The sequence below is a fragment of the Hyperolius riggenbachi genome, chromosome 12, assembly GCF_040937935.1.
Source record: "Hyperolius riggenbachi isolate aHypRig1 chromosome 12, aHypRig1.pri, whole genome shotgun sequence".
NCBI classification, from domain to species: Eukaryota; Metazoa; Chordata; class Amphibia; order Anura; family Hyperoliidae; genus Hyperolius; species Hyperolius riggenbachi.
The window spans coordinates 25,455,052-25,467,117 of record NC_090657.1 but is presented as its reverse complement, the minus strand read 5'-3'; the positions used below and the strand labels follow the sequence as shown (position 1 = coordinate 25,467,117).

The window sequence follows — 12,066 nt, the reverse complement described above, 5'->3', positions numbered from 1 at the left end:
ACAGGAATAAATAATCAAACTATTGAAGCCGTTAGCAGCTAGATTTGCTATCTAAACTTTAGATAAGATATATAGACAAGTTACTTGTCAGTTTCATCTCGGATCCACTTTAAGGGTGGCATGATGTCCCTGCTAAAGGAGTCACTGCAAATCATTTAGGCCTCTTTCCAAAATGTATAATTTTCCAGTTTTGCCTACAATAAGCAAGTATAAACTAATTGATAAAAAGGCTGATTTTTTTTCATATAAACAAAACAGTGTTCCAAGAACTTGCGTAGAAGATTGGCACACAGGAACTTTAGTTGTAATGGGTGTGCTTTGAATAAATATTTCATATCGTTTACAGTAACTTACCTGTTCCACCATTGCTGGAGTAGCATCTACCTGCGCGGCATTAGGATATGGGACTAGGAGGTCATATATGTTGGACCAGGACTGTGCCCACATGTTACCTAAAAATAAAATAATTTACAGTAATTGACATTTTTTTGCAAGAACTATGTAGTTCCGCAATATAATCTAATCTACGTCACTGAGTAGATAGATTTCTTTTCTCTTACGTTTAGCTCAGCACTTGTCAGACACAAAAGTTCTTAAGAAAATACTACTTTATTTATAAAGTGGTCTTAAAATACAGATGGCCTCTGTACAAGTGGTTTTGCAATTTAAAGTTATTAAACAGTAGCTTACTTCTAACCATTGTCTTTTAGTGGCACTACGGTAGTTGGACGTGGGCTTGATGAGGGCCCTGGGGCCACTTCTCTTCCCTCCTAACTTTCTCATCTTCACTTCCTTCATAACTTCCCTAACTTTCTACCTATGCAGTCCTGGACTCTTCGCTCCAACTAGTACTTTGCCACAGTGGTTTGCAAAAATATTTAGCCCCCTTGAAGTTTTCCACATTTTGTCATATTACTGCCACAAACATGAATTTTATTGGAATTCCACAGGAAAAACCAATACAAAGTGGTGAACACGTGAGAAGTGGAACAAAACTCATACAGGATTCCAAACATTTAAAAAAAATAATAATAACTGCAAAGTGGGGTGTGCGTAATTATTCAGCCCCCTTTGGTCTGAGTGCAGTCAGTTGCTCATAGACATTGCCTGTTGAGTGCTAATGACTAAATAGAGTGCACCTGTGTGTAATCTAATGTCAGTACAAATACAGCTGCTCTGTGACGGCCTTAGAGGTTGTCTAAGAGAATATTGGGAGCAACAACACCGTGAAGTCCAAAGAACACACCAGACAGGTCAGGGATAAAGTTATTGAGAAATTTAAAGCAGGCTTAGGCTACAAAAAGATTTCCAAAGCCTTGAACATCCCACGGAGCACTGTTCAAGCGATCATTCAGAAATGGAAGGAGCATGGCACAACTGTAAACCTACCAAGACAAGGCCGTCCACCTAAACTCACAGGCCGAACAAGGAGAGCGCTGATCAGAAATGCAGTCAAGAGGCCCATGGTGACTCTGGACAAGTTGCAGAGATCTACAGCTCAGGTGGGGGAATCTGTCCATAGGACAACTATTAGTCATGCACTGCACAAAGTTGGCCTTTATGGAGGAGTGGCAAGAAGAAAGCCATTGTTAACAGAAAAGCATAAGAAGTCCTATTTGCAGTTTGCCACAAGCCATGTGGGGGACACAGCAAACATGTGGAAGAAGGTGCTCTGGTCAGATGAGACCAAAATGGAATTTTGGTCAAAATGCACAACGCTACATGTGGTGGAAAACTAACACTGCACATCACTCGGAACACACCATCCCCACTGTCAAATATGGTGATGGCAGCATCATGATGCTCTGGGGGTGCTTCTCTTCAGCAGGGACAGGGAAGCTGGTCAGAGTTGATGGGAAGATGGATGGAGCCAAATACAGGGCAATCTTAGAAGAAAACCTCTTGGAGACTGCAAAAGACTTGAGACTGGGGCGGAGGTTCACCTTCCAGCAGGACAGCGACCCTAAACAAAGCCAGGGCAACAATGGAATGGTTTAAAACAAAACATATCTATGTGTTAGAATGGCCCCGTCAAAGTCCAGATCTAAATCCAAGCGAGAATCTGTGGCAAGATCTGAAAACTGCTGTTCACAAACGCTGTCCATCTAATCTGACTTAGCTGGTGCGGTTTTGCGAGGAAGAATGGGCAAGGATTTCAGTCTCTGGTAGACATATACCCTTAAAGACTGGCAGCTGTAATTGCAGCAAAATGTTTGGAATGATGCATGATTTTCAATCCACTTCTCACGTGTACACCACTTTGTATTGGTCTTTCACGTGGAATTCCAATAAAATTGATTCATGTTTGTGGCAGTAATATGACAATGTGGAAAACTTCAAGGGGGCAGAATACTTTTGCAACCCACTGTACAGATTTTATTGTTGCAGCTGACAAATATATTTATATTTATTCCTCATTCTACTGACATTCTGTTAACTGTGGGTGGTTAATGCATAAGTATGTACCTTATAATACCATAGGCACAATTTCATTGTTGACTACTTGTCTTTATACTGTTCCCATTCCTGGGTCCACGACTGTACTGTTCTCTCTGCTGTTATTGGTTTAAAAATCAAATGTATTTGTTAAAAAAAAAAAAAAAGACTGTAGTTTATCATTTCAATACACAGACTTATAATAACTTACCTGGTCAGCAGATACCCAGCCACCCTTTTCGGTCCTACAAAGACCTAACAACCCCACGCATCTCGCACTCACATGCGCAACTACAGATCATCATTAGTGCTGCCCCCTCATCCTATGCAACGCCCATCCTATGACCCCTCCTTCAAAGAAACAAGCCCTCAAAACTGTGTGCGTGTGTGCGCATGTTTAGGATTTCAGATACAGTGGTTTATCTTATTCATTTTTTTCTTCTTTTTCCCCCCATCAGGTTTGCTATAATCTTGCATTCAGTTTTTGTGAATTCTTAGCAGTTTGGAATTACCCCTTTGCACTACAGGCAATACACCTGTGAGCTTGCAATCTAAAAGGAGCTGGAGAGGGATTCCTAAGCAAGGTGATGGGTGATTTAGCGGAACTGTAGTTAATTTTTTAAAAGCTGTCACGGATGTTAGAGGTGTCTGAAGGAATGCATTACTGTATAGGTTTGTCTGAAGTGGTGCATATTAAGGGTGAACTTGAAGGTTTTAATGTGTAGAGCTTGGGGACGGAGCAAAGGTTGTATATTGATGGGATCTGGAGATTTATGAGAAAATGTATGGAGGAGACAAATTATGAAGAGGTTTATAAGAAAGTTGGCAGTCTGCACTGGATTTTATGGTTACTTTATACAAAGTGGCAGTAGTGAAATCTTGGGTTTAATATTAATGCATCCTCATGTCCTTTCATTTTTTTTGTTCTTATCGTTTAACCTCCCTGGCGGTATTGACGGTTATGCACGTCATTATAATACATGCTGCAAACACAATACTCTCCTCCACTTTTTATTAGACCCTTGCTTGACACATTTTGGCAAGTTACAGGAAAAAAAGGGTTATAAAAATTAATTGGAGCACTTTTTGCACAGAAATCCTGGGGCAATTGAACGCCTGGGAGGTTAATGGACTACTCAGGTCCATCTTAAATGCTGGGTCAGCGCCACAAGAAGTACTTTATAGTTCTTTATTTGAGAAGAGATTAGGCAGCAGTGACAGACTGAAAAAGGGCTTGGAGTGCCCGAAACGCAAACTGCTTTAGCTAAAACTGTTTAAGGGTTGGAACTCAAAAATCGCTGGAAACCGCTCATGAAATCGTTCACAAAACACTAAAAACGCTGGCAATTTGCGACTTGTAGTGGGTTTCAAGCCTAAACAAGGGGCTAAGATTGCCCAAAACGGCAGTCTGTCACTGCTGCCTAATCTCTTATGAAAAAAAGAGCTGTAAACTACTTCTGGGGGTGCCGACCTATTTATTGATTACTGTACCCCAAGAGAGACACTGGGTTTGGTGTCTGGGCATGCAGTCTTTACACATCAGTGCTTCCTACCACCTTTTGCATTCACCTTAAAGGGAACCTAAACTGAGAAGGATATGGATTCTTACTCTTAAAGGGAACCAGAGAGGAATGGGGGGTGAAAAAAGGAAAAGATTTTATACATACCTGGGGCTTCTTCCAGCCCCATAAGCCTGAATCGCTCCCACGCCGCCATCCTCCGCTTCCTGGATCCGCCGGTACCGGGCCCGTCACTTCCGGCGGACGCGGCCAATTGTCCGCATCACAGGGGGTCCCTCCATACCCGTACGCATGCGGCTGCGCAGTAGGCAGCCACATGCGTATCTGTATGGAGAGAGCACCCTGTTATGCGGAGAATTGGCCGCGTCTGCCGGAAGTGACGGGCCCGATACCGGCGGATCCAGGAAGCGGAGGATGGCGGCGTGGGAGCGATACGTGCGTATGGGGCTGGAGGAAGCCCCAGGTATGTATATTTCATCCTCTCTGGTTCCCTTTAAAATACCAGTTGCCTGACTCTCCTGCTTCTCCTGTGTCTAATACTTTTAGCCGCAGCCCCTCAATAAGCATGCAGATCAGGTGCTCTGACTGAAGTCAGACTGAATTAGCTGCATGCTTGTTTCAGGTGCGTGATTCAGCCACTACTTTGGTCAATGAGATCAGCAGGACTGCCAGGCAACTGGTATGGTTTAAAAAGGAAACATCCATATCCCTCTCAGTTAAAGTGGATCCAAGATGAATTTTTACTCATTGCATAATTCTGTTCCTTTCCTATAGTTTATAGGGCATTCCTCAAGCCAAATACTTTTTTTGTTTTAATACTCTAAGTCCCTATAAACTAAACAAGCCTCGCCGACAATTTTTCAGAGAGCCTTGGCAGTAGCAAGGGCTCATGGGAGCTCAGTCTGGGCAGGAGGAGGGGGAGGTATTACTAGCCAGAGATTTCAGAGGCAGAGGGGAGGAGGGAGAAGGGGGGATTAGGTTTTTTTTTCACAGAAGATGCAGATAAGCCTGCCTCTGTATAATGTTTACAAACATGGCCGCTGTCATTGTATCACAGGAAGAAATCATTCTACTGAAGCTGTTTGCAGCTAGATTTTCTGTGTAAACTGTCAAAAACTTTAAATAAGCTATATAGACAAGTTACTTGTTATAGTTAGTTTTTCATCTCGGATTCGCTTTAAAGAGAATCTGTATTGTTAAAATCGCACAAAAGTAAACATACCAGTGCGTTAGGGGACATCTATTACCCTCTGTCACAATTTCGCCGCTCCTCGCCGCATTAAAAGTGGTTAAAAACAGTTTTAAAAAGTTTGTTTATAAACAAACAAAATGGCCACCAAAACAGGAAGTAGGTTGATGTACAGTATGTCCACACATAGAAAATACATCCATACACAAGCAGGCTGTATACAGCTTTCCTTTTTAATCTCAAGAGATCATTTGTGTGTTTCTTTCCCCCTGCATCTATCTTCCACTGAAGTGTCAGGCTGTTTCTTCCTGCAGAGTGCAGACAGCTCTGCCTGTATGCAATTCCTTAGTATGTGAAAGCCCAGCCAGTTCAGAGGACGATTTATCCAGCTTGTAAAAGATGAGAGAGAAGAGAGAAGCTGTCCTAATGTAAATAACACACAGGCAGTGTGCAGAGAGAGGTCGGGAAGGGGGAGTTCATAGCAGAACCACAACACTGAAGAACTTGGCAGCCTTCCAGACACAGGCTGACAAGTCTGACAAGAGAGAGATAAGTTGATTTATTACAGAGATGGTGATAGTAGAACGTGCTGCAGTAAGCCAGAGCACATTAGAATAGCTTTTGGAACTTGTAGAATGATAAAAAACATGATGCAATTTTTGTTACGGAGTCTCTTTAAGGTTCCCTTTAAATGCTGTGCACTTGTTCTCCAAAGGGATGGCAATTATAACTGTGGTGATTACATTTGCAAGAAGTTGATCTCTTCAATTAGAAATTCAAATTCTGAAAGTGACTGCTTCAGAAAATATACATGAAAAGCAAATATGCATTTGCTTTTCTAGTATAGATCTCAACATATCCAGGGCCGGATTTACCATAAGGCACTGTAGGCACGTGTCTACAGGCGCTGGTTGATGAAAAGGCGGCTCACACCCCTCCAGAGTGCCTCCCTCCCCATTCTCTATGCAGAGTCTTGAGCAGAGTGTAAGTGAGAGGTTACTCACCCTGCTCTCAGCATTCTACTGATGAGATCTCCTTTCAGTTGGGCGCATCACTAGCTACTTACTACTGAGGGTACCTCTGGCTATCTAATAATAATAATAATTTCCTTTTTTTGTATAGCGCCTTTCTCCTGTCGGACTCAAAGCGCTTGCGAGGCAGCCACAAGAGCGCACTCAGTAGGCAGTAGCAGTGTTAGGGAGACTTGCCCAATGAACTCCTTACTGAATAGGTGCTGGCTTACTGAGTAGGAAGAGCCAGGATTTGACTCCAGGACTCCTACATCAGAGGCAGAGCCCTTAACCATTACACTATCCAGCCACTAAGGGGCACCTGTAGCTATGATGGGCAAGGGAAGTAAGGGAGAAGTGGTTCGGCGGGGTTTGTAGGGTGATTGAGGGCGAGGTCTAGGGTGCCAGGACATCTGTGCCTATTGGCTCCTGTGATGTAAATCTGGGCCGGAGATCATCTTACCTAGAAGGTGGGCAGGGATGGGTCCTCTGAGGTTGATTCTCTGGTCTCCGTATTTCTTGTATAGGGCCCGGCGAACATAAGCGTGCAGTTGGAGGTAAAGAGGCTGCAGCTCATTGTAAAGCTTCTCGACATCACTTTCCAGAGTTGGTGTCTCATACCACGATCTCCAGTATGCTCCATTGTCAGCATGACCTGTGAAAGTAGGCAGAAATAGAAGGCAATAAGTAAAGGCTACAATGATAAAACCAAAATGTAACACTGTGGAAGGGATTTATCGTCAGGAGCCGTGTATAGATCAGTCACTCATCTAGTACAATCAAGCCAATACTTTAGGATAAAGGCTTTGCAGTGGTTGTTCTAGGCCAGGGATGTCCAGCTCCAGTCCTCAAGGGCCTCATCCATGCCAGAGTTTATAATGGACAGAGAAATGGAGATGATAAATCACACATGTCTTTTAGTCCTATCGATGTATTTAAGCCATGCAAAAAAATTTGCAAGGACCTCAGCCCTTGAGAACTGGAGTTGGACATCTCTGTTCTGTGCCTTTCAGGCCCCCTTACACCAGCCAAGTGCTATGACCCACTTCAACAGATCTGCAATTTAAAATGTGAGACACACATAGGAATGCTTCAGAGTTGGTGGACAGCAGGGACTGTTTCTTACAACTACATCACAGTGCTATTTCTGAGCAGCACTGGGGGTAAATAGAAGCAGCATACAATATATATAGGTATGCACTCTCGTTTTGTAGAATATGTTACTTTTCTGTCTGCCTTAACATTCCTTTGAAAAAGTGTCAGTACAGGAAGACTGTCACGCACATAGCAGTTGCAGCCTTAGCTGCTACCAACTCAGTAATTGGTGACCCAACTCTAATCATGGTTTAATATTTACCAGTGGAGGAGAAGATCCAGTGTTCCCATCACAATGGCTGCAATACCGCAACCCTTATATTGCAACGCACCCGCCTCACTGTGAACGCCGCATAGGCGGTTCAGTGCAGTAAGCCATGTTACAAAGCGGCCTCAACACCGCACCACTGAATGGCTGATAGAGCGGTAGAATTCACCAACCACCTATAATTCACTGACCACCAGCACATATGGATTCCCAGACTTCTGTGAAGGGTATTTTACTAGGTCTGCAATATACCGTATTCCAAAGCACACTTGTTTGGGGTTCTAGACTAGAACGCTGAGAGCAAAAGTAGTTTTTCAGAACAAACTTTTTACTTTGCCATCTCTTCAACATATTGTAAAGTATATGTTTTCTGGTATGGGACAACAGGATTAACACCTGTCTGCTTACACGCTGGAGCTGATTTTTTTCAAGGTTGTAGACCAGCTGAGACCCTTTAGGGCCTTGCGTTTGCCTGCGTTTTGCAGGAGTGATTTTTCCACGATTTCACGCGGAAAAATCACTGAACACTGCGGCGATTTTTATGCGATCGCGTTTCAGCACTTCTATAACACTTACGCGATCGCTGGGAAATCGCCTGAAAATTGTGCAGGCGACACGTTTGCTATTTTTGGGCGATTTGCGCAAATCGCTTAAGAACAGGCCCATAGACTTATTACACTAGTGCTTTGAAAAGCGCTAGAGTTTGAGCGTTTTGCCGAAATCGCCGGCAAAACGCTCAAGTGTGAATGGGCCCTTACAGAGTTGTGCTGACAGACCTTTCCAACCGTTGAGCTATAATTTAACCATTACCGTTAAAGCAGGTTGTCTGAAGTTTGCCCATTGTTTTTCTAGATGTACAAAACTAACTTCAGTTTATCTCACTTTCAGACTTCAACTTGACTCTGAACTCTGTGCACGCAATCCCCAAGTGAGACTATCCTGGCAGAATTTAGCTGGTAAGTTTGCACCCCTCACATCTCATATCAGGACATAGTAGAGATCCTGTAAGGACAGCTATGTAACTGCATTTTTATATTCATATACTGTACCCACAACCCCTTTTTCTTACCATTCAACTCTGCGGCTTTGTTACCCAGCGCTACATATTTCTTGTAGTGCTCACGCATTTTTTTGCCAGAAGAGTCTCTCCAGCCTTTCCAGGCCCACAGCAGTTCATCATAATCCCGCGACTTGGCCAGGAGCGCAGTTAGATCTTGAAACACGTTCAGAAAAAGAAGAAAAAATGAATTAAGCTCATCAACTCAGCAAAATCCTCAATCCACTTTATTTTATTTATTTATTTTTTTAAACACAGATTTTACTCTATGCGTCAACACAATGATTAGTATCTAAATTGACTTTACCTCACCGAGATGTGCTAAAATTTCTTACAGCATTTTACTGTACTATGTAGGGTGAAAGGACACACTGCTTGGTTTTAAAACGTCCTTCATCAAAGAACAGATCACCTTCCTTATGGAAGGCCCAAAAAAGTCTAGGAAAACAGGGTTGGATTTACATTTCAGAAGCTTATGCGGTGTTCATACATCTGACCTGTAGATGGCACTGATATGCTTGTCTAAACGCACAGGATTATCTATACCATTGTGGCTCATTTGTTCCTGTTCTGTTCTAGCCAGGAACATGGAAAGAAGACACTGCTTATGTAGCGAGTTGGGGAATCTTGTAAATAAACCTAGTTTTAGTTATCCTGCCTCCATCACTAAACAACACTAGGCACTTAATATCTATAAGCCTTATACCTTGTGCATATCTACATAATTCCAGTACTTGTATAGCGCTTTTCTCCTGTCGGACTCAAACCGATTGCTAGACAGCCACTAGAGTGCACTCAGTAGCACTGTTAAAGGGGCACTATGGCCAAAATTGTTTTTTAAATATGTGCAAACGTAGACAAATAAGAAGTACATATTTTTCCAGAGTAAAATGAGCGTTAAATTGCCTTTATCCTATGTTGCTGTCATTTACAGTAGGTAGTGGAAATCTGACAGAAGTGACAGGTTTTGGACTAGTCCATCTCTTCATAGGGGATTCTCAGCAAGGCTTTTATTCTTTATAAATATATTCCCTAAAAAGGATTTAAACAATGATGCTGGCCAGCTTCCCTGCTCGCTACACAGTTTTTTGGCAATTGGACAAAGCAACTGCCATTTACTAAGTGCTTACAAAGTAAATAAATCCCTGATAATCCCCTATGAAGGGATGGACTAGTCTAAAACCTGTCACTTCTGTCAGATTTCTACTACGTACTGTAAGTGACAGCAACATAGGAGAAAAGTAATTTATGTCTCATCTTACTCTGAAAAAAACGTACTTATTTGTATATGTTTGCACATATTTACATTTTTCGCCATAGTGCCCCTTTAAGGAGTCTCACCCAAGAACTCCTTAAATAGTAGGTGCTGGCTTAACAGAAATAAAAGCAGAGATTTGAACCCAGGTCTCGTATGTCAGAGGCAGAACCATTACACTATCCAGACACTTACATGCCACCCATTTTAAAAATGTTGCTGCCTCATAACACATTAGGATACATGCATTTTATCTGCAATGGATAAAAAGTTCCCTAGAAACAGGATGCACTTCCAACACTGGTGCCCCACCTGAGGGATTGTGCCTAATGGGGAATGTGCAGAGCTAGGTCAGTCCACAGTCTGCTAAGGAGTGCCACAGAAGAATGTATGACAGCCTCACCTGGGTCCAGAGGTATGCACTTGTTATCTTTGCATACTGTGGCTTTGCTGTAGATGGTTTCCATTTCAGAAACAATAAGGTTGTACTGTGGGAGAATAGAAGAAGACACTTAAAATGCACATCTGCACAAAGAAGGTCCATGTGCATTTTCATAAGCATAGCGAGTAAGAGCATATTGCGCACAATAGCTATACACATCCATCAGTTCACTTCACTTGAAAACATTCCCAAGTTGGTTATAGAGATGAGAGAATTTGTCATGTTCAGACAGTTTAAAGGAATACTATTGATAACCAAGTGTTCTAAAATGACAATGTACAAATAATGTCTAAGTAGCTGTGTAAACATTTTCCTACTTTTCATGTTAAATATCAGAGGCAAAAGCTGTAATTTATTGAGGGTATGATTTAGCTATATTGGGACAAATCAATTGCAGAAGGGGTGTCTGCTTCGATGCACAGCCAGAGTTGTATATCAGACTACAGAAAGCAAATACAGTGGCGTAGCTAGAGATCATGGGGCCCCATAGCAAAACATTCATGGGGCCCTCAGATGGAGGCACTCTTAAGTTATGCCCCCTGCCTCTACCCTATGGATGTGAGTTAATTGAGCAATATACATTAGCATGCAATCAATATTGCACATAATTCATGAGCACTGAGACAAAGCCAGAGGAAGGAGTAACACAAAAGTTTGTAGTGAATACATTAAGTACCCACTGGGCCCCCTATGCTCCAGGGCCCCATAGCAGCTGCTATGGCAGCTATGGCTATTGCTACGCCCCTGTATCAAACATATCAAACTCTGAAAGCAAAAACGGTATGAAAAAGCTGTGACAATTCGTCACATTTCCTCTGCTCTCTTCAGACACGTCAGTCAGAAACAGAGCTCCCAACAGCTGCAGCTCCTGTGTCCTGTTTCCCCTCTCCTCATGGCTCAGTCAGCCTTCAGTTTTGGCGTCAGTAAACTTTGAATGTATTTTGCTAACAGTAAACAAAGAAGTTGCTACTAAAATGTATACACCAGTTCTTAGCAGCACTTCCCAAACAATTCCTGTGTCAATTGAAAAAAATATATGAATCGATAGTATTCCTTTAAGCAGAATGAAGGATGAGGTCATTTCTATTGAGACTAGCAGGCATTCTTGACAAATTTGGGGAAATGGTGGTTCAGCATGTTTGAAAATCATATCCAATTGCGGTTTTCCCACGAGTTAAACAAGCTTCAGAGGTGTTTGATGGCAATATCATTTACATAAACATACATGCTGGGCAAGACAAAAATGTACAAATAACCACCCGGTAAGGCTTATGGCAACTTTTAGGCAGTTTTTTTTTTTTTTTTTTTTTTTTAAGTACATTAATAAGTCTTCATTCAATCAAATCATCTTCTGTGTGGGGGCAGTAGCATCTTCCCTGCATACATATAGTGCCACCGCCGGTGAGTTGGGCGCATCATAGCATTGTTGCTTTGACGGGGCCCAGCTTCAGCGCTGTAGGGGCAGCAGCACCTTTCCTGTGTATGGGCAGTAGCACCTTCCTATATTCACTCACCTCTTTCTGCTCATCCTCAGTCAGAGCTGCTTTATCGATATCGCTCAGCTTCTTCAGCAGTCTCTGTACCTCTTCATCCTGGAAATCACTGTAGTCAAAGTTTCTGGCCTGCTTTCCATACTTCAGGGTGTGGCTGGACATTGCCAGGTTCTTGTCGAGCTGTAAAAGTTGCGAAACACATCAAGTGATGATCTTCATTTCACATCTACCCATAATTACTTGTTTCCTATACACTCCAATTCTTTGTCAGCACACGGTTAGACCATACAACTAATACCAC

The 12,066-nt window shown here is 42.5% G+C and overlaps 1 protein-coding gene and 1 long non-coding RNA gene across 5 annotated transcripts in view; one reads left to right on the top strand and one right to left on the bottom strand.

The window, feature by feature from the left end:
• The window catches only part of LOC137541406 (uncharacterized), a 1,168,812-nt gene that overhangs the window by 1,009,175 nt on the left and 147,571 nt on the right, over positions 1-12,066 (top strand). For all 4 annotated transcript variants that reach the window (XR_011025153.1, XR_011025156.1, XR_011025152.1 and 1 more), the window contains one exon: positions 8,407-8,474. This is a non-coding gene — a long non-coding RNA (uncharacterized lncRNA). The remainder of the gene's footprint in view (positions 1-8,406; positions 8,475-12,066) is intronic.
• The window catches only part of LOC137541403 (angiotensin-converting enzyme-like), a 142,296-nt gene that overhangs the window by 24,251 nt on the left and 105,979 nt on the right, over positions 1-12,066 (bottom strand). The window contains exons 14-18 of the mRNA XM_068262680.1: positions 11,787-11,945; positions 10,234-10,318; positions 8,588-8,731; positions 6,619-6,810; positions 355-452 (exon numbers count right to left, since the gene is read on the bottom strand). Coding sequence (XP_068118781.1) covers positions 355-452; positions 6,619-6,810; positions 8,588-8,731; positions 10,234-10,318; positions 11,787-11,945 — 678 coding nt within the window. The remainder of the gene's footprint in view (positions 1-354; positions 453-6,618; positions 6,811-8,587; positions 8,732-10,233; positions 10,319-11,786; positions 11,946-12,066) is intronic.